This window comes from Dipodomys merriami, unplaced genomic scaffold (assembly GCF_024711535.1).
Source record: "Dipodomys merriami isolate MVZ:Mamm:240054 unplaced genomic scaffold, mDipMer1.0.p SCAF_2, whole genome shotgun sequence".
NCBI lineage: Eukaryota > Metazoa > Chordata > Mammalia > Rodentia > Heteromyidae > Dipodomys > Dipodomys merriami.
In genome coordinates, this window is record NW_027203381.1 from 43,842,632 (window position 1) to 43,865,004 (window position 22,373).

At 48.4% G+C, this 22,373-nt stretch overlaps 1 protein-coding gene across 1 annotated transcript in view; it reads left to right on the forward strand.

The window, feature by feature from the left end:
* Window positions 1–20,141, forward strand: part of Emilin2 (elastin microfibril interfacer 2) — a 50,865-nt gene extending 30,724 nt beyond the window's left edge. The window contains exons 4-8 of the mRNA XM_070029484.1: window positions 3,523–5,439; window positions 16,696–17,070; window positions 17,794–17,826; window positions 18,322–18,450; window positions 19,804–20,141. Coding sequence (XP_069885585.1) covers window positions 3,523–5,439; window positions 16,696–17,070; window positions 17,794–17,826; window positions 18,322–18,450; window positions 19,804–20,141 — 2,792 coding nt within the window. The remainder of the gene's footprint in view (window positions 1–3,522; window positions 5,440–16,695; window positions 17,071–17,793; window positions 17,827–18,321; window positions 18,451–19,803) is intronic.
* The last annotated feature ends 2,232 nt before the right edge of the window (window positions 20,142–22,373 follow it).

The window sequence follows — 22,373 nt, forward strand, 5'->3', positions numbered from 1 at the left end:
ATTAAAAGCCAAGCATGGTGGAATATGCCCACAATCACAGCATTTGGGAGGCAAAGGCTGGAAGATTATGACTTTGAGGCCCTGCTTGGGCTACAGAATGAAAACCTATTTCATAAATAAGACAGTAAGGTCTGAGAAGGTGGCTCAGTGGTAAAGTGCTTGCCTTGCATGTGTGAGGCCATTGGTTCGATTCCTCAGCCCCACATAAGCAGAAAAAGCCGGAAGTGGTGCTGTAGCTCAAGTGGTAGAACTCTAGTCTTGAGCTGAAGAGCTGAGGGACAGTGTCCAGGCCCCACAGCTGAAAAAAAGACAGTAAATAAATGACTAGATAAAATAAAAATTGGGTAAACTCATTCCTTTTCTTTCTGTTTGGAATGAGGTCTTTGCAGGGCTGAACCCTAAATTAGAAATTTCTTGTAGTCACCTGTGCTTTGAAGCAGACATTAAGAAGATGTGGGTTTTTTTGTTTGTTTTGTTTTTTGTTTTGGTCATGGGGCTTGAACTCTGGGCCTGGGTGCTGTCCCTCTGCTCTTCAGCTCAAGGTGAGCACTCTACCACTTGAGCCACAGCGCCACTTCTGATCAGGAACATGTGAGAAAGGGTCTCTTGGGTCCTAATAGTTTGTCTTTGTTTACTTAATTTTAAACATACCATAAGTAATCTAGTTTTCTAAGAAATAGTGGAAAAACTGTGACTCCTCCTTTGTCTTCACAGGCAGGCTATTACTGTAAATGTTTCTTTCCAGTGCAGGGCCTTCATGCATGCTAGGCAGGGACTTGGTAGCACTAAACTACACCCATATCCTCTTCCAGAAGTGTCATGGAATGACACTTTTTGTACTTTGGAAAATATTTTTACTTTAGCTTCAGCATTGGATTAGAAATTATTTTTCTTCAGATATTTATTTCAGTTTTAGGGATTTGGGGAGCTGGGACTCAGTACTAGGCAAGTACTCTACTACTTGAGCAACATCCCCCAGCCTTTTTGTATTTTGTATTTGAGTCAGTCTTTTTAACTTTGCCTGAGTAGGCCTCAAACTTAGGACTCTCCTCTGCCCTCGGAGAAGATGAGATTATAGGCATAAACTACCATGTCCATCTTCAGAATTTTTTTTTTTTTTTTTTTTTTTTTTTTTTTTTTTTTTGGGTCCGGTCGTGGGGCCTGAACTCTGGGCCTGAGCGCTGTCCCTCAGCTCTTCAGCTCAAGGCTAGTGCTCTACCACTTGAGCTATAACGCCACTTCCGGCTTTTTCTGCTTATGTGGTGCTGAGGAATCGAACCCAGGGCCTCGAGCATGCAAGGCAAGCGCTCTACCACTGAGCCACCTTCCCAGCCCCATCTTCAGAATTTTTAAGACATTGTTCACTTCTTCTGTGGCTTCCAATATTGCTATTAAGCAGTCCAAACTCACTTGATTCCTATCTATATTATATGTATTATATAATATATGATTATATATTAATATAGGTTATATATTAATATGTATAATATATACAATAATATATATAGTATATGGTCCCATTTTTATTTTCATTATAGGGGCTTTAGGAGGAACAAAAGGAATTATTTATCATTTTCTATTATCTTTGTCCAGAACATATTATATTTGCTAAAATCATGGTACTCAGGAGGCTGAGTCAGGAGGATCACAAATTTGTAGGAAGCCTGGACTAAATAGTGAGACTCTCTCTGCAAAGAAAGAAAATAATAAAGAACATACTAGGTTCTTGGGCAGCTGAGATATGAGAATCAGAGTGGAGGCATGATTCAAGTGCTAGCTGAGAGTAGAAAAAGCTAAGAGCTGTTGGTCTTGAGTTCAAGCTCTAATACTTGCACCAAAACAGAACTATTTTCTATCATGTGTCTATAGAATCATGTACAGAAATTGGAGGATAGGGTTGTTTGGACATGGTTCCTCAGTGTTACTTCTTTTTTAGGTTGTGGTCATTTTTCATTATTATAGATCATGGGTGTATGACAATTCTTTCCTTGTAAACATTTGCGATCATTCCTAATTAGTTTGTAGAATATATTTCTAGAAGTATAATTGCTGGATCAAGAGGAAGAGTATGTTGATAACTACTGCCACATGTTCCTTGAAAATGTAGCCATTGACAGTCAGTCACCAGTGGTGGACAACGGAAGTGTTCACCATCTTTCATCATCCCCATTCTTCTGTCTGGTGCTCAGAATTGCGTTTTGTTTACATATGGCTGAACCTTTTTTTTCTTCTCATGCCTTGAGATAAAGTAGAAATATCAGAATGGGAAGTTAAGTGTTCTTCATCGTGCTCTGCTTAGGAACCTAGCCCTTGAGTTTTGGTTATGGTTTACCATCAAGTTGCTTGTAATAAATAATAGCTGCTGGGCTGGGAAGGTGGCTTAGTGGTAGAGTGCTTGCCTCACATGCATGATGCCTTGGGTTCAATTCTTCAGTACCACATAAACAGAAAAGGCCAGAAGTGGTGCTATGGCTCAAGTAGTGGAGCACTAGCCTGGAGCAAAAAGAAGCTCAGAGACAGTGCCCAGGCCCTGAGTCAACAGGACTGGCAATAAATAAATAAATAGCTGCTACTGTAATCTTGTGTTTTCAAAAGTTTAAAGAAGGAACATTACATTCAAGTACTTACAACATTCCCAAGGTACTTCAGTGCTTCCAGTCCTGTGTATTCATGCATTTTAATTCATTATAATCTGCTGCATTGACTTTTTCTACTTTGGTGATGACTGATGGACTTTGAGGCTGTTCATGTCCACGTTCTTCTCCCACTGTCTTTGAAGACACAGCTGATGACAGTTTTTCCCTTTCTTTTGACTGTTTTTTTTGGGGGGGGTTGGGTAGGGACATTCACCCCAAATAGGATCGAAAATGGAATGTTTATAATTTTTAACTTAGAGAATCTTACTGCATATGACCAGATGGCTCTTTTGTTAGGTGACACCAACCAGTTCTTGCTATAGCTCTCTTTTGCTTTGCTTTTATTTTAAAATTAGTGCTAGAAATTGAACCCAGGGCCTCATGAGGTTGACTTGCCCATACTCGTACAGGGCCAAATTATTTCTACAAGAGTCTTAGCATCAGGATGATAAGAAAACTAAGACATTCAGGGGTTATTTTCAGATTACCCCAAATGGTCCAGCAGGCACAGGATCGAATGTAAGTGTCTTTGTGGGGGTGTGTAGGAGGCAGTTCACTAGTGGTTGGTGGCTGCAGTTCATCAAGGTGGAACCAATATGTTGACCAGATAAAGTAGATAATTACTATTTCCCTTTAGGGAGAACAGGACCACTGACTAGCATGCATCTTGTATATTTGAACACTTATGGCCTTTTCTGTATGAAGGAGTGGGTTAGAGTTCACAGAAGTTAATTAACTTGCTTGGGGGACACAGCAATGGCTGACTCAGAACACACTCACCCATGAGTGAGGGTTCAGGTATATTCTGTAGGCATCCTGTCCATGGTCTTTGCAGATGTTGGCCAAAGGTGGCAAATGCTAAACCATGTGTGTTTTTTTCTTATAGATACTGAACCAAGTCAAGTTTCTCAGCCTAAGCAGACCTTGTCACCAACTCGTGCAGCAGAACCAAGCCAAGCAGGGGATCCAAAACCAGGGCCTCAGGAGCTCCAGGAGAAGAAAATTCAAGTGCTTGAGGAGAAAGTTCTCCGCCTCACCCGGATGGTTGTGGACCTCCAATCTTCCATGGCCGGAGTGAATAAGAACCTCAGACACATCACTCAGGAGGATGCCAGCAAAACACTGGCCCCAGGGCCCAGCTACCTGCACCCTCAGCCAGCCCCGGACAGGGACATTGCTGGAGACACAGATGCCGCCCAGCCTCCCAAGGAATCTGGTATGAAGGACATCAAGTCCGAATTGGCTGAAGTCAAAGATACGCTGAAGACCAAGAGCGACAAGCTGGAAGAGCTGGATGGGAAAGTGAAGGGTTACGAAGGGCAGCTCAAGCAACTGCAGGAGGCGGCCCAGGGCCCTACGGTGACCATGACAACCAATGAGCTCTACCAAGCCTACGTGGACAGTAAGATGGATGCCCTGAGGGAGGAGCTCATGGAAGGGATGGACAGGAAGCTGGCTGACCTGAAGAACACATGTGAGTACAAGCTGGTGGGCCTCCAGCAGCAGTGTGATGACTATGGCAGCAGCTACCAGGGGGTGATCGAGCTGATTGGGGAGAAGGAGACCAGCCTAAGAAAAGACATCAATGACCTCCGAGCCCGGCTGCAGGATCCTTCAGCCCGGCCAGATTGCTGTAGCGGTGGAGGTGGACGAGTGGATGGTGACTTTGGTCACCAGATCAAGACATTAGACCAGAAAATTGAGAGAGTGGCTGAAGCCACCAGAATGTTGAATGGACGACTGGACAATGAGTTTGACCGCTTGGCGGTTCCAGAAGCAGATGTGGACTTCGACGCCAGATGGCAGGAATTGGATGCCAGGATCAATGTGACGGAGAAGAATGCAGAAGAACACTGCTTTTACATCGAGGAAACCCTTCGGGGGGCCATCCATGGCGAGGTGGATGACTTGAAGCAGCTTCTGGATCAGAAGATCCGCTCCCTGGAAGATCGTCTGGGGAGCCTTCTCCAGATGGCCAATGGCTCTGAGGTGGAGTTCACTGCCCCAGGGCCAGTCCCAGCCAGGGGGTCTGGGACAGGGAGTGAGCAGGTGCTGATGGAGCTAAACCACCTAAAGGTCAAAGTTCAGGTAGTGGAGGACTTTTGCCTTCAGAACTCTCAGGGAGGCCCTCATGAGACGGAGGGCGCTTTGCCACACGGAGACGACCACCCGGGTGACATCCTGAACCTTTTGGTGTCCCTAAATGCCACCATGCAGAGAAAATTCCAAGAAACTGAACAGAGCATCCGGAAGCTCCAAGAGGATTTTACTGTTCTCTATTTTCAACTAAATCGCACAGAAAACGGGGTGACTCAGCTTGAGAGTGAAATGAACAATAGTCAAGCAGGTAAAAATGCCGAATCAGGTGGGTTTTCCAAAGTCGGTGAGCCGGACTGGATGGCGGGCACCCTCCCATCTCCCCAGGTCCCCATGGCTCAGTGCTGCGGCCAGCTGGAGGACAGGTGGCAGCGGTGGCAGGACCAGGTGTTGGCTGAGCTGGACACTTGTAAGGAAAATACACATGGGGTCCAGAGAGAGGTGTCTGCGGTGGAGGATAGGGTGTCTCAAATGGAGAAGACGTGCAGCCGGCTGGACTCCATCTCCGGAAGTCTGCAGAAGATCAAGGAAGGCCTCAACAAACACGTCAGCAGCCTGTGGACCTGTGTCAGGCAGATGAACGGGACGCTCAGGTCCCATTCCAGAGACATTTCCGGCCTGAAGAATTCTGTCCAGCAGTTCTATAGTCATGTTTTCCAGATTTCTACTGACCTGCAAGATCTGGTCAAATTCCAACCATCAGCAAGTAAGTTCAACTTGACAGTCCCATTTTTTTTTTTATATATATAAGTAGAATTGTACGGTTATTATGAAAGGTTTCATACAGAGGTGTTACAATTCCATAATAAGCACAAATGCTTTTTGGGCAATATCACCCCTTCATTTTTATTCTTTATTTTGTGGTACCGGGGGTTGCGGAACTCAAGGCCTTGAGCTGATGTTTTCAGCCAGTAATTCCGTTTCTTGGAGGTATTTGGACAATGTGACAGTGTTATAGTAGATTGCTGGATGTCTACCAGTGTTACCCCAAGTGTAAATTGGTTGGTTAATTCTAACATGGACAATATGCCTTTAGAAACTTTGAGCATGATCCAACATCACTGCAACCTTGAAGCACATGCTCCATGTATTTTATAAAAGTACCAGTGGCTCACACCTATAAGCTTAGCTACTCAGTAGGCTGAGATCTGAGAATCATGATTCGAAGCTAGTCCCAGGCAGGAAAGTCCATGAGACTCTGATCTCCAACTCACCACCAACATAGAAGTGGAGCTGTGGTTAAAGTTGGTAGGACACCAATCTTGAGCAAAAAACAACAACAAAAAACAAAACCCAAAACAAAACCAAGAGTTCAAGGACTAAGTTCAAGCCTAGTACCAGCACATGTACACACAAACATAGTAGCAGTTCACTATGTATCATAAATAAAGTAAATCTGCTCCTTTAGGGCAAATAGATGAGAAATGCTGATACTGATATGTGCTGCGTGGGTGCTGGAGAGTTGAAAGTTGGAGTGTGGTTTATGGCATCACAACTTAGGACCGGGGATACTGGTCACCTCTAGTACCTGTGGAGTCCTCTGGGTACTAACCATTCACCCAACACCAAATGTGCCCTAATTTGTTTCCACAAGACCACGGGCACAAGCATTTTAGGGACAGTAACTACAAAGCCCCATCGTGCCACAATCCACAGTCTGTTGAATGAATAATCCCTTTATAACTGAATAATATATTCCATAATGAGTTGTTGCCTGTGGCCAAACCCATAATTCTTGGACAGGCATCTCTCTCTTTCTAAAATACATTTTTTTATTGTAAAGATACTGTACAGAGGGGTTACAGTTACAGGAGCAAGGTAACTAGTCTGTTTCCTATCAAGCATTGTTACCCCCTCCTTTGTTTGCCCCATAACATCCCTTCCCTCCCCACCTCCCCAACTCCTCCTCCCCCTCACAAAGTGTAAAGTTCATTTTCAACATAGTGTCTTGTACATCTCATTGTTACAATGGGTCAACCTGTATCCTTGATTCAGCATTTTGTTATTTCACTTCCCCTCCCCCAAATTAGAAAAATGTATATACAAGATGCAGGGCACCGGAATCAAATTCAGTGACAACAGGGTGATACCATAGGGGAAGAACATACAAAGAAACAAAAAGAAATCACCTGGTACATTATAAGTACATTAAAAATAACAAGAAAGATAGATAAAATCTCTTGGGTCCCTTTTATCTAGATTCTGCTTCTAGCTCCAAATGACTTGCCCTTTGTAGTTGGAGGTAGAAGTAAAAGGGATCCAGAGGGGAGCTTAACATTTATTGAGCACCTTCATGGCCATAGCTTGGGAGGCTGTGACAAGCCCAGGAGACCAGACAGTGTTCTAGACAGGAAATGTGTAAGTTCCACAGACAGTTTAACAGTAGGATTGGGATTAGTGCCCAGGCCAGGTAAAAGGATCCATCACATCCATGCCAGGGGACCACGCAGGCAGGCACAGGAGAAATATTATTACAAGGTTTATTAGAGGATCCATATTTGACCTGGAGAGAGAGCACATGGCAGCCTTCGCTATAGGTAGGGGCAGGGTCTGGGGGTAGGAAGTGAGGTAGATGGGAGGTCAGGTGGGTCTGGGCAGAGAGAGGGAGGGGCCAGCTGTATGGCAGAACTCCGGGGATTGGAGGGGCTCAGATTTGGGCGGAGCTGAGGACCAAAGGTGGGCATACTGCTCACACCAGGGTGTATTCGATATCCTTGTCTTGCCCCATGTGGAATTGTGCCTTCCAGAGTTGGACACAGAAGTCTGCGGCCTGCCAGGGCTTGTGGAGGGCCAGCTGTGTGCTGGGAAGTTACCAGGCCCTCCTGTTACAGTCTTCCCTCCCGTCTTCCTTCTGTCCCCTGCCCCTTGCAGCTCTGTCACTTTTCCAGCTTGTTCACTCTGGGTGGTGTGGGCCTATTCCACGAAGTGGGGCTTTTGTGGTTTCTGTGAATTTGTGGAATTTTGTCATTAGGACTCAGCTGAGGAGGGCCTGGGTAAAACCCAGCCAGGGGGAGAGAGCCAGAGCCCAGCTGAGCAGAGGCCTGGCAGTCAGGTGGGATCATGACCTGGACCTTGTACCCAGAGGCTGGTGCTCATTGTGCAGCTAGTTACCCAGGCCAGGCAGGACCAGGCCCCTCAGGACAGCGTCCTGCACTGTGTATCACTCATTGCCCCCCTCCTCCCAGGCCACACAGCCTGCAATGTCTGGAATGTGGAGGAAAGGTCAAGAGACCTGTGTGTGTGTATACACATGACAATTGTCCCTTGTGGTGACAATGCTGTCTGGACCCAGCTTTATCATAACAGTCAGAGCCCAGATATTTCCAGTTGATTTGCAACGCCCAGGCAGCGTGGGAAGCTGTGTCTGTCCTTGATGTTTGTCTGTGCAGCATGACTTGGAGGGCGGTGCCTTGTCAAGAATGCACAGCCCTTTGGGGCTGGACCCACTGTGGTGAATGGAGACTGCATGCACTTTCAAGCATTTGTGTTGCCAAGAGCCAGAAGTAGACGAAGTCTTCCGCAGCCTCATAGAGCACCTAGGCCAGGGAGATGTGGAAGCCGGACATCACAGCTCGGTGGTGACTCATTATACATGGATTAGCTCAAAGGCAACAGAGCATTCACTGAACACCATCTGTGTGCGAGGCTCTGTGCGGGCGCAGGGGTGAGTTGGTGTAAGCCTTATTGAAAAAGCATCGACATTTCTGCTGGAAAGAGACATGCAGGCCCGTTGAGGATGAGGGGGGTGGTCTATGGAAGCGCAGTGACAGCACAAGAGGGGTTTGTTCCCACGCTCTCACAACAAAATAAGGATCTAATTGGCATCATCTTGGACACACGGCAGATGATAGGGGATCGGGTTTAATGATAGAGGCAGAAAGTTCCACCACCAAGTGATAGGTGTGCCTGAATTCCTAGAGGCAGGGAGGGGTGGGGACTTGGATGACAGGTTACTGGACCTGTCCTGTGCTTTGAACTGTCAAGTTTCCTGCCCCCTACCCCTGGCCCTATTTAGGCCCAGACCAGCTCAGGCATCAGGACACCAGGCTTTGTGTCTCCTGTCTCCGGGCTCTCCTCCTGTCACCGTGGTGCCCCACTTCAGCTCTTCATGGGGGTTGATCTGGCTAGGTGGTGGGGTTTTTCTGCTCTTGCTTTGCTTTACTACTGTTGTGGCTCAGTTTTCTAACAGTGTTAAATGTATGTGAGGGACGGTAGGTCTTTGTGACAAGAGTACACGTGCAGTCGCAGGCTCTCCTGTAAGACTACCAATCTGACCGCTCAAGAATGTGGCTTTCTTGTTTCTCATGACTCAGTTCCCATACAACCTCGCCCCTCTTATGTAGTAGAGCTTTGCCCTAGGAGTAGGGTGTGCTGTGCAGGCTAGGAAGGCTTCTCAGAGGAGGGCGCTCCTCAGCTGAGCCTTCAGGGCTGAGCAGGGTTTATAGGCCCATAGGGTGAGGGGTGAAGCAAGATGATGAAACTTCTAGATGGTATTAACAGCTGAGACTTGAGAGTTGGGTGGGGTTCAGAAAGCTGGAGGAGGGGCATTAGTGAGAAGGCCGGATTGGTCATGGCGCTGTCATACCACAAAGCTTGGTGGTCTGCAACAGTGGTAGTGCTTTCCGTTTACCAGGGTGGGGACCTGGGGCAGGGCTGCACATCTGCAGGAAGGCCCAGGCTGGCCCAGCCCCAGCCCCTACCACATGGCTGTCTCTGTCCTCTGGCTGTCTGGGGCCTCCTCCCAGCGGGAGTCCTTCATGGGTCTTCCTCCCATGAAGTCAGGCTTAGAGGGTGGCTGCCAGCTCAGCGGGAAAACAGAAGCTGTTGAATGCCTACAAACATGGCCCAGACCTGACCCAGGATCACTTCTGCCACATTCCTTCTGTCTGCCATAGCAGGCAGGCTGCACAGGGTGATGTGGCTGGTGGTGTCAGGAGAGAATGGGTAGTGATGGTGGAGGACATACCCAGGTTACATGGGAGGATGTGGGCTGTGGTGTTGGTGTCAACCCACTGTCTGTCCACAAGTCTCTGAGGGGATCAGTTGTGCTAGAGGAAGCAGATGGAGCAGGGCTTTAGCAGATGCTCAGATGGATTCAAGGCTCTGTGCCTCTCACATTAATGCAGGTGTTCTTCCTTGGGGGAAGAATTTCAGGAATTCTGACTCTTGATATTGGATGCAAACGTTGGGCTTTTCCCTGTGTGTGGCGGGGCAGGGGTTGGGGGCAGTCTTGGAGCTTGAACTCAGGGCTTGGGCACTATCCTTGAGTTTTGGAGCTGGAGGCCAGCACTCTACCACTCGAGCCACACCTCCACTTTCTGCTTGTTGGTGGTTAGTTGGAGGTTAAGAGTCCCATAGACTTTGAACTACCCTGTTTCCCCCCAGCCCCCAGCTTTGAACTATGGTCCTCAGATCTTAGCCTCCTGAGTAGCTAGGATTATGGGTGTGATAGGGGGACATCGCTTTCACCTTGGACTCGGAGGGAGTCTAACTTTAAAGAAACGAAGCCCTTTCAGCTATCCTGACTCCAGGTTCTTCATTAATTCATGTTTCATTCATTCATTCATTTAACATGTGTCTCCTGAGCTATGTTCTGGTGCTGCTATCTCAGCCTGCAGGATTTTACACCAGCAAGAGTAGCGGACAACATACACAAATAAAGATCTGCTTCCATGAGCAAACATAGAGTAAGGTGGTGGAGAACTGGAGTAAGGAACCTTCATTTCCTCCCCAGTATTGGGGTTTGAACTCAGGACCTCAGGTTCACTGGCTTTGTTGGCTGCAACTCTGCCACTTGAACCATGTTTCCAGACCTGTTTTTCAAATTTTAAAATTATCTTTATGTAGTTGTATCAATTTATAAGCACAATGAATCTTGATCAGTCACCCCCTTCATGCCTGCTCCTCTCTATCTAACCCCCAAGTTACCTGTTCATTTTCACACACATACACTGGGTCCTATGGCTGTATTTGCCCACTTTTCACCTGTTTGTCCACCTCCTCCCTTTACATCCCTGCTGCTCACACAGGACATGTTTGAGCTTCCTGGTCTTCATTTTGTTAAACTATCAATTGTCAAAAGGTGTTACACCATGGGAATCCTCCCCTGCACGTACCAAACTCAGTTTTTTAAAAAATTGATTTTATTTTTAATATATTTCTTTTTATTGTGAAAATACCGTACAGAGCACATGAGCAAGGTAATGAGAACATTTCTTATCCAGCATTGTTGCCGCCTCCTTTGTTTCCCCTTTCCATTCCTTCCCATCTCTTCCCCCCCAACCCCCCACACCGCCAAAGTTGTAAAATTCATTTTTTGACATAGCATCTTGTACATCTTATTGTTGCAATGGGTCCACCTGTATCCCTATTTAAACGATTTGTTTTTTCCCTTCCCTTCCACAAATTGTACCAACATCAAATACAGTGAAAACAGGGGTTATACCGTGGGGGAGGGACATACAAAGCAACAAAGAAATAATCTTATGTGTTAGAAACAGTATCAAGAAAAACTATTTGAGTCCTTATCTTGGAGTTCATTTCTCCTAACATCAACTTATCTGTTTCTGCTTGTCTCAGACAGTATCTCTTTATACCTATATAATTTTCAAGTGACTAATTTTAAGAATTTTCACTTTTTAGTTTTTCATGTTTCCTTTCTATCCCTCCCCTCCTCTCATCCTATCCTATTCTTCTCTCAATATCATTTCTTTATACTTATATAATTTTTGTGTTTTACTTTTAAAATTTTTGTTTTTCCAGTTTTTTTTTAATCTCTCTCCTAGCATTCTGTCCAATCCATTTCTCTGAGATTAGGATTTGGTTAAATTTACTCTCCTTTTACCTCTCCACATCCTTCTAATCCTATTTTTCCCCACATTTCTCCCTAAACCTAATAATTTCTGGTTTGCCAAATCCTTCTTTGCTGTTCTTAGCCCATTAATCCAGAGTGGTTTGATGTTGAATAGATTGTATCTGTTGAACTAGATTGTATCTGCAGCCATTTTGACTCTGCAACTACAGGGACTCTGGTTGATGCTTGCCTTAAGAGTTCTAGCACAAAATTGGTGTTACTTTCATACCAAATGGGCAGAACAAGCCAGAGAAACACAGGAAAAATGGCAAGTCGGGTATCTCCGCTCCCACTCATGATAATCAGGTGAATAATCCAGAGGAGAGTTCCCAAAAAGCTCTACAAACACTACTAGTAAACATGGTGAATGAAAAGATTGAAAGCCTGCAAAGGACTCAGTGTGAGCGTGATAGGGAGCGAGAGGAGGCAAACGGAACTCAGTTTTGTTGTGCATTTGTTATATCAGTCCTGGCTTTTGCTGGCTGATTAGAGTCTTCCAGACTTTTCTGTCCAGGCTGCCTTTGAGCCTCAGTTCTCTGGATCTCAGCCTCCTGAGTAGCTAGGATGACTGGTGTGAGGCTCATGCACCTGGCAGGGATGCTTTGTGGAATGACATTTGAAGTTCAAATTCAATGAGGGAGCCAGTCCTGCAGAGGTCTGTGTGGGAAGGTAGTCTAGGCAGAGGTAACAGCCTGTTCAAAGCCCTTAGAACAGGGATGAATTTGCCTTTTGGAAAAGTTCAAGAGTGCTGTTTTGGCCAAATACAGGAGCAAGGCAGGAAAACACAGGCGGTGAAGTGAGCTTGAGGGCAGAATCAGGTCCTGGTAGATTAGTAGGCTATGAACAAGAATTTTCATCTTAAGTACTATTTGTTTTTATGTGCCAGTCCTGGGGCTTGAACTCAGGACCAAGGTGCTGTCTCTGAGCTTCTTTTGCTCAAAGCTAGTGCTCAACCACTTAAGCTCTATCTCCATTTCCCTGCTTTTTCTAAATAGCGTATTGGAGATAAGGGTTTTTCTAAATACAGCCCTCAGATCTCAGCCTCCTGAGGAGCTAGAATTACAGGTATGAGCCACCAGCACCTACTCTTCAGAAACTCTGGAAGGATTTTGAGCTAAGAACTGGTGGGATATTGAATGCTACTTGACACTTAGTAATCCCTCCATAAATATTCCCTAAGTCATGGGACTTAGATGAAGGGCCTAGAAGCTGTCCCTGAGGTTTCTTTTTTCTTAAGGCTAGTTCGTGCTCTAGCACTTGAGCCTCAGTTGTGAGGAGGAGAGTCACAGTTATGAGCCGCTCATCTCCAGCTCATGAACTTCCTTGCCTGGGCTGGTCTTGAATTAGCTAGGATTACAGGCATGAGCTACCAATGCCAGACCTTCCCTCGTGTTTCACCTCACCCTCTGTTCTCTGTGATGGATGCTGAATCTGCTCCTTGGCTGAATTTGGAACCTTTTCTTTTCCCATAAAGCAGGCCAGTGAGTATGCTGGAGTGCTACTGGTAGCCACAATGCTGTCTTTCACCGTTCTTTTTCCTTTTTCTACATTAGGGGCCAAATGGAAGGTGCAAAGCCTAGACACTTTCCCTTCAAGCACTCACCAGCCTCATGCACGAGTATTTCTGAACAAATGCAGTTCTGAGAAAGGGATCCCCATCCTTCATTCTCTGTGCGCGGTGGATGTCAGGGTTGGGCCTGCTCCACACCTTGCTCCTGTTTCCACAGATGGGCAAGGATGTCGGTCCTCAGGCCATCTTGGGCATTCTTTCCCTGAGTGCCTCAGTTCCAGCCATCCCTCACTGTGGCCCCAGGCCTGCCCTCCAGTCAGTCTGGGAAGTAGAGTCCCACTCTGGTGTAGCCACCTGGCCTAGTGTGATGTGGTCCCCACCCCACCCTCCCCATGCCAGCTGATGTTGGGGAAGAAGGGGACAGACAAACACTGCTGTGTGGAGGAAGTCTCTTTCTGAGTCACACTTCCAAGAAGGGACAGTCTCACTTAGATGCCGATAGCTTTTTTGTTGTTTTTCTTGGCTTGAACTCAGGGCCTCACCTTCTTGCTTAGTGGACTACCACTTGAGTCACACCTCCACTGTGGCTTTTTGCTGGTTAGTTTGAGATGAGTTTCTTCAATATGTCTACCCCAATAGGCTTTGAACTACGATTCTCAGTAGCTAGAATTATAGGCATGAGTCACCAGGGATGTGACTTACTGTTCTATGACACTGTTTTAACTTTTTGTGTGTATGTGCACCAGTAATGGGGCTTGAACATAGAGCCTAGGTGCTGTGCTATTCCTTGACTATTTTTCCTCAAGACTGGTGCTCTACCACTTGAGCCACAGCTCTACCTTCAGGATTTTGGCAGAATGAGGGAGTCTGGTTAAGTGGCTGGCAGGAATTGGAGGATGACAAGTGCTACCTGCAAGCTTCTCAGCCTCCTTTCATTCACGGAACGCTTGTATTGCTCAGTGCCAGGGGTTAGGCCCCGCACCACGCCCTGAGCAGTGCCCCAGGCACCCAGAGAAGGAAGATACACAAAACTGAAAGTAGCCCTGGAGGCCTAAATGGCCTCCACATTTAGAGCTAAGATTGTTCAAGTCTCACAGTGCAGATCCCGGAGGGCTTCGTGAAGGAGTAAGGAAGAGTGTTCTAGGTTATATCCAGCAACAGCAAAGCCACAGAGCCCAGCCCTTTGGAGGGCTTGGCACTAATAGAGAAGGTGGGGAATGTCAGAAGAGATTGCTTGATTTATTTATTGAGCACAAGTTAGGATTAAAGATCATTCTGGAAACAGTGTAGACTAAGGATCCAAGAGCTGGTGTATAGGAAAAGGAAAGGGAGGAGCCAATGAATGGGTAGAAAATACAACTACTGGTGCCTGGATGGGAACATGGGGAGAACAATGGTGCATCTTAGAGGAGGAGCACAGGGAAGGAATGTGGGAGGAGCCTGTATATAGCAGAGGCATATAGATTGCCAACTACAGTTTGTCCAGGGTCATAGGACTGGAGAAAAGTACTTTCAGATTTGGGATGGGAGACACAATTTGAGTTACAAGGCGGGGCTAGGAAGGTGGGGGGGTGTGCGGGCAGGCGGAGCCCGTGGGGAAGGAGAGAGATTGGTGCAAATGCTTTTTTTCTGAGTCAAGGTCGATGTTGCTCAGGCTGGCTACAAACTCCTGGGTCCAAGGATCCTCCTTAATCAGCCTTCCAAATGGCGAGCAGCAGACACTAAGGGAGGTGCACTGTGCCTGGCTGGCAAACAGCTCACTATTCTTCCCTGACTATCCTCCTTGTGCTTGGTTTGAAATCCAGGGCTTCACGCATGCTAGGCTGGTCTTCACTCTATGCCAACTACTACCCCCCACCCTCCACCAGCCCTTACATCTTGGTTTTCTATATCCTCAAAGCTGCTGCTATTTGCATTCTCGCAGTATGTTGAGTTCCCTTTCCTTGCTTGTTTCTTTCCTATTGGTAACATTCCTCATGTTGGGTGACTTTGGCTCAGGTTTACCTGGGAGCTATCAGGTAGTTGAGAGTAGACGTCATTATTGTGCAGTGTGAAGGACTGTCCTACCACAGCTAGAAGCAAGTGTTGCTGCAATGGAGCAGGGGAGGGGCAACGAATGTCATCTTTCGTGAGTTTTGTCTCCTCTTCACTGTGGCTGATGTCTATATGTCTGATTTACTAAACAGAAGTTTATTCCATTGCTGGGGACTGAATGCATAGCCTTGTGTATGTATGCTAGCCAAACACTGGACCACTGAGCTATATCCCTAGCTACAATGTCTGTAATCTGTAAGCGTTCTGAAAGAGAATTGAAGCTTGGTGTCATTCCATTAGATGGAATGAATTAACCTCTCTCCTTGCAAGATTCACAGCCTGCTATACAGCCCAGGCTGGCATTGGACTTGTGATCTTCTTGAGTAAATCTCCTAGGTGCTAGGATTATAGTGTACCATACCACATCTGATTTTTCTATGTATGGAATGGAATTAGTACCATTTTTAGGAGAATTGAGACACTCATTTTTTTGTAGGGTTTCTCTCATGAAGCACTGGCTAGGAAAGGCATTTAGTTATTTTGGGGGGAAATGGCCCTGGGTGTATAGGGGAGCATGTATTTGATCTGCCATGTTGACCTTCATGAATTCTAAAGCAAACCTTGACAGTAGGTCCAAATGCAATTGCTTATGTTGGCTACTTGAAATTGGACAGCTCTGGACAGGAAGGCATTGCAGGAACCAGGCGGTACAGTTGGCTGATTTTTACTGTAACAAAGTGATCTTCTCAGCCACACCCGGTAGTTTTTAGATGTCTCATGCACTATCAGGAAGGGCCTGTGCAGGGAAGGCGAGTTCCAGGAAGGTTTGCAGAGGAGGAACGGGGCAGTAGCTTCCGGCCGAGTCCCAGTGGCCACCTCAAAAGGCACAGAAGCACGCATCAGGGGTTCCCCTTGGGAAGTTCCTTTGCTGATGCTCTGGAGGGTGTGGGTGGGGCGGGCTTGTCTAGATGCTGTGGTGGTCAGGGGCACCAGCAACTTGCTGGTGATGTGTGCCTCATCTATGGTGTGAACATTTATGGAATTGGGAAAATTTGCAGCACTGCAGCCAGAAAGCTGCTGTTTGGGGGAGTACCAAAGGTTGGATCCTGCTGCCCAGCTGGGGTCTCAGCCGCCTTCTTAGCTGCCCTCTGAGGACCTAGGGCAGTGTGACCATAGCTGCTTCAACTAACACCAGGCAGCTGGGGAGGGGCCTCAGTGGAGCTCTTGCCAACATGCTCATCAAGGCCCTTTATTGAGCCTCCAAACAGCTCCCCATACAGCAATAAATCCAGTGCTTTTTCTTTATAATCAAGTGCTCGGGAGATTGTGAATTCAAGGCTAGACTGGGCTACATTGTGAGACCATCTCAGAATTAGATTGGAGTCAGTAGTCCCCAAGTTGTGGTGCGACTGGTTAAATCTTGGTGGAAACAATACCCCTGTTCCTCCGTGGACAATGCTAATAAGAGCCTTGTAGGCACAGCCCTTTTGGTAAGGAACTTGAGACTAAACAATGGCCTGGAGACATTCTAACCCTGTGCTGCTTTCTGCTTTCCCCCTGCTTAGCAGAGGAGCCGACGGAAGCGCCCCAGCCCCGGGCAGAGACGGCCCCACAGGTGCCAACAGGACGCCCCACGGAGGAGGCCCCCACAGAACCACCCCAGCCCAGGCCACCGTCCCCAGAGGAGCCTGCGCTTCCCCCACACATCGGCCAGCAGCCCGTGCTGCCCCAGAGACCCCTGCAGCCGCTGCCCCCTCCTCCCCGACGTGGCTGGCCAGGCCTGCCCCTCTTGCCTGGCTCCACTGGGGTCATCATGGAGACTGGAGAGGCGGGGCCTCCCGGGAGGATGGGTGTGTCAGGCAGGGGCCTGCCCCATGGGGTGGACGGCCAGACAGGCCAGGCTGCCATTCCCAGTGCCGAGGGCTACGCGGGAGCACCAGGTAAGCCCAGGGGACCCACAGACTCTGCATGCACTTTGGGGGAACCCCTGCCTTCTGTGGAGCAAGTTGAGAAAGGAAGCCTCCAAGGAGCCTAAGGCGAGAAAATACTGAGGCACCCCAGAGACTGGCCCAGGGCTAGAATGGAAGTAGAGCCATGGAGGGGCCTGGCAGGTCCACAGGGGCAGTGTCTAGCCAGTCCCAAGACACACTCTGCTTGCATACTAAGTACTCTACAGGTGCTGTGAAATGTCTGCGCCATAACTGTCACCATCGGGGGACAGTGGTGGTATAGGCAGAGTAAAAGAAGTGGAGGAGGCGGAAGCACATCTAACCACTGGAGGCCAGTACTGTCTGTTATAGACGGGGAACTGGGCCTTGGGGCTCAGCTCTAAGACCCTTCCAGATTGATCTTCACGGGCAGTCTGTCATGGGCTGAGAAGCATGGTAGCTGCCTGGGACATTGCATTTTCCAAAAAGTGACTGCATGCCTCTTCTATGTTGTTGAGACATTGGTGAATTTGGCCATCCTCGTATCAGTATCTTCTTGCCCTCAGTGAACTTTTACCTACCCAGAAGCAGCAAGCATTAATAGGGATGCAGGAGAGGGGGGTGCAGTGTGCCCCCCTTTCTAGTAACTCAGCTCCGGGTACGTTTTTGCTGTTTTTTAATAATGAAGAGGTAAAGAAAAACTAGCTGCTGTTGACATTCCAATGTCTGTTTCAGGCTACCCCAAGTCACCGCCTGTAGCACCTCCAGGTATGTCAGCTCTAGACATGGGGACAGATGTTTCTCCTTGGTTTATGGCCCCACTCACCTCCCTTGTTTCTTATGGGCTGTTTGGCTAGACTTCTGCTGACTGCCGTGGCCTGACCCCCGCCCCCAGTGAGGCCCCAGACAAGTCTTCCCTCCTACACTACCCCAGTTTTCCCCAGGGACTGCAGGGTGGTCTGTGCATTGTGGGGTCCCAACAAGTTGGCTGGGGGTCCAGCTTCTAGGGTTCATCAGTAAGCAAGCAGCTCCTGGAACAGTCCCTGCTGCACATCTGTCCCTGCTTTCCACACAAGTGGACATATAGCTTCTCTCCATACAGCCATGTGGAGTTGGTCCAGTTCCCCAGTCATCCTCACTGCTGATCTGACATGGGAGCCGTTTTGGTCCTTGGGTGGGAAGCATAGTCTGTGTCCAGTTGTGCCTTGCCACCATCCCTGCCCCAGATGGGAGCCTAGTCCAACACTTGTATGTCTTCCCCAGGGGCCCCGGTGCCTGCCCTGGTGTCTTTCTCGGCTGGACTTACCCAGAAGCCTTTCTCGAGTGACGGGGGTGTCGTGCTCTTTAACAAGGTGCTGGTGAACGATGGGGACGTTTACAACCCCAACACTGGTGAGTGGTGGGAGGGAATCTGCTCCTGTCTCAAAGGCAGGCGGCGCCCTGCCAGTGCTGTGGATGTGAGGCCCACAGGGGGGGGAGCTTTTCACAAAGCACAGGCTTGCAGGATGCACAGGGTGTGAGGGCAGCCGCATTTTCTAGTTATGACATCAGTACTCTCCAGTGGAATGCTGCTCATTTTTAAATTGCTGTTGAAAAGGCGTGGGTCTGTCCTCATCCCTGTGTAGAGGGGGAGGCACTGCCACATTGGCCCCTGACCCGCCCACAGGGCTGCCTCCCTGACCCGCCCACAGGGCTGCCTCCCTGACCCGCCCACAGGGCTGCCTCCCTGACCCGCCCACAGGGCTGCCTCCCTGACCCGCCCACAGGGCTGCCTCCCTGACCCGCCCACAGGGCTGCCTCCCTGACCCGCCCACAGGGCTGCCTCCCTGACCCGCCCACAGGGCTGCCTCCCTGGACCCCGGGGCTGTTCTTAAAGGCAGGTGGCACGAGCCATTCTCAGCCTCATTACCATCTAGCTAAATGCCCTGTCCCAGGGCGGTGACTCTGAAATGTGAAATGTCACCACTTAACTTGGAAAAGCCATTCCTGAAGGCAGAGAAGATGGCTACCTCCTGGCCCCTGCTGTGAACCGCTGTGGCCTTGGAGCTGATCTTTGCTGGCAGACTAGTAATCTGCACTTGCCCCCCTCCATCCACATTCCCAACACTAGTCTCCTCTAAGTAGGTAAGTGCCTGGTGCAAGCCAGACCCAGCACTAGCCCTCTCTGTCCTTGAAACCTCTGGGGAAGGGTCCAGTACCTATACATTGCTCATTAAAGCAAGGTCTGGGGTGGCCTGGCCATTTCAAGCCCCAGGTACTTAGGTGGCATTTGTGATCAGGCATCCTCTTCTCTGTCCTATCTCCAGCCATTTGCTCACTTGAGCAAAATACCATGTGGCTGCAATATTTAGAAACCTCCTGGCCCTAAGCACCAGCCATCTATATACTGGAGATAGGCCCTCCCATAGGAAAGCGAGGGTCTCCTGGCTATAAAACTTCAGAGGCTGCCTCTCTCTGGATTGCTGGCAAGGGTGTTTGTGTTATGCTCAAGGAGAGACACCACAGAGCCATCTGAATTGGCAGGCTCTTCTTTCCCATCAAGCCTTAGGTGGGAACAGGCTGAGCCTTGACCCCAAGTTTTCTTGCAACATGGGGCTAAGGCTAGGTGGACTTATATCTGCACCACTTAATCCTGCAGTTACTTGCTCACTTTTAGACGCTGCAAACAATGCACTGGTACAAGGAGCAGTCTGTCAGTGACAGTGCAGGTAGGTATGGTGACTTACCATCCCGTCTGCCTTCTAGGGATCTTCACTGCTCCCTACGACGGGCGCTACCTGATCACGGCCACCCTCACCCCTGAGAGAGACACCTATGTAGAGGCGGTCCTGTCTGTTTCCAATGCCAGCGTGGCCCAGCTGCACACTGCGGGGTACAGGAGGGAGTTCCTGGAGTACCACCACCCCCCCGGGGCTGTGCACACCTGTGGGGGCCCGGGCGCATTCCACCTCATTGTGCACTTGAAGGCAGGAGACGGAGTCAACGTCGTGGTGACTGGGGGCAGGTTGGCTCACACAGACTTTGACGAAATGTATTCCACCTTTAGTGGGGTTTTCTTATATCCTTTCCTTGCCCGCCTCTAGGAGGGATGGGAAGAAGGGAGGGAGGGTTGTAAAAACTCCAAAGCCTTAATATATTCAACTTATGTATGTAAATGGAGCACCGGTCTAGTTTTCTGCATCCGCCACTCCACCTCCCCCAGGATGAAGGCCTTACCTCACTGTGAGGCCACTCCCCGTGGTCATGTGATTAATGTGGCCACTCTTAACTGGACATCTGAAAGACTTGGAAGGCCCTCTTGCTGAAACCTGTAGGCCTGCTCTGCTCCTCCCTGGCATCTTCCCAGCCTTCTGCTCTGCATGAGGTCCTGGGCTGGGCCTACCTGGTGCTACCCGTGGAGTCTCACTGCTTCGCCATAGGACTGCGTCTTGCTGCTGATGGAGAGGAAGAGCAGGTGGGATGCCCATCACTCATAGCTGGTTTTCACTGGAAAACAACACTGTAGCCAACTGCCTCTGTACACTGCATGCAGGAGAAAGTTTAAACACTGAAGTGCTGTTGTGGCCCATGCCACTGCCCCAGGACCCTGAGTTTTCAACTCGGGCCATTCTGTGCCTGACTCACCACTGTTGCCTGGGACTCATCCCTGATGTGAAGGGTGATATACCAGAGACTGTTTGGGCTCCTTATATGACATGTGCTATTTAAGTGCAAAGACAGGGAGTATCAATAAAGACAAACCACTTTAAATTATTTCTGGTGCCTTGTGATGACAAGTTACTGCTAACATTTAATCATAGAACCAAAATCTCAGCTATAAAACCACTGTCCATAAGCATTCAGGGTATATACACTTACTTGGGTTTTGCTGCTGTGAGGTGCTCTGAGACCAGCTGCCCTATCCCAATTCCACAGCTGGAGAACGGCTCTTCCAGGGGAGGCCTCAGGTCTTATCAGTAGGTCTGACTTCACTAATGAGACCAAATCCTCATTGTTCCACTACATGGCTCACTGGCAGATACAGCTTTACAAACTCAGGTTCCTAAGCAACAAGAGGCTCCACAAAACACATGGCTGGCTGAAAGCTGAGATGATCTGTGAAGGCAGGCATCTCCCCAGAGCCTCTACACTGTGTTCTAGGAGGCCCAGGCATGGTAACCCTTCCTGAGCCCCAGAAGCATCGACACAAGGTGGCTTTTGCTAATAATTAAGGTGGGAAAACTGACAGGCAACTTCTCTAGGGCCCCAGGGAAAGGTGTAGATGGGAGAAACAAGTTCTCTTTCTCTTCCTTGGCCTGCATCTGGCTGGGGGAAGAGGATCTCAGCCTGTCTATAAAGAAAACTTCAGAGTGGCCAGTGTCTACTTTTAGCATTCTCAACCCCAGCTGGGGAGAAGCAAGAATTCAAGGCTTGCAGATAATGGCAGTATACACTTATAACCCCAGCACTTGGAGGCTGAGACAGGAGAAGTCTGATGCCAGCCTGGGCTTCAGAGACCCTGTCTCAAAAACAGGGAAACTCATTTATGGTTTGCTGTTGTACTTTAAAATTTGGACCACTGTTCAGGAAGAGAACAACACTCTCAGGCCTTGTTTCTACAGTTGGGAATTGGTGAAGGTAGCGATCTGAGTATCCTTGACTGTCCTAGAAATGACTCATGGGAAAAAAGCCAAGCATGGTGTTTTCAGGAAAACCCAGTTAGCACATGCATGTGGCTCTCACCCTCTTCTCACACAGTTAACAACAACAAAAAAAAGGCATTAGTGCCAAAGAGGACATGCTGTATAGCTGGAACTGCAAGGAGCAGACAGAAAACTATTTTTACTCCACGACCTGGTCCTCCTCTTAGTGTTTTGCCTTTGTTGGATACACAGTCAAGATGCACTAAGACTGATGACAGCTGGAGCCTGTGTTCACTACAAGATAAAATGGGAAGGCTAGATCCAGGTCATGTAAGTTAAGTTTAGAAATGAAGAGCCTGCCTTTTCCTAAAACAAGAAAGGTCAGTGAGACTTATGGGCTGCAGGGGCTTTAGAGTAGTCCCTTAACAAGTCAGCACATCCCAGAAGTCTTGAGATCGAGTCAGAGGTACAAACTAAACACAGTGACTTAGGTAACGATTTCTAGAGAGCTAAGTGTGGTGGCACATACTCATAATCCCAGCTACTCAGGAGGCAGAGGCAAGAGCATCTCAACCTTGAAGGCAAAGTTAGTGAGACCCTACCTTAAAAACAGCTACTCAGGTGGTAGACATTAGGAGGCTCTTGCTTTGAGGCCAGGCCAACAAAATTGATACGGTCCTATTCTCAACCAAT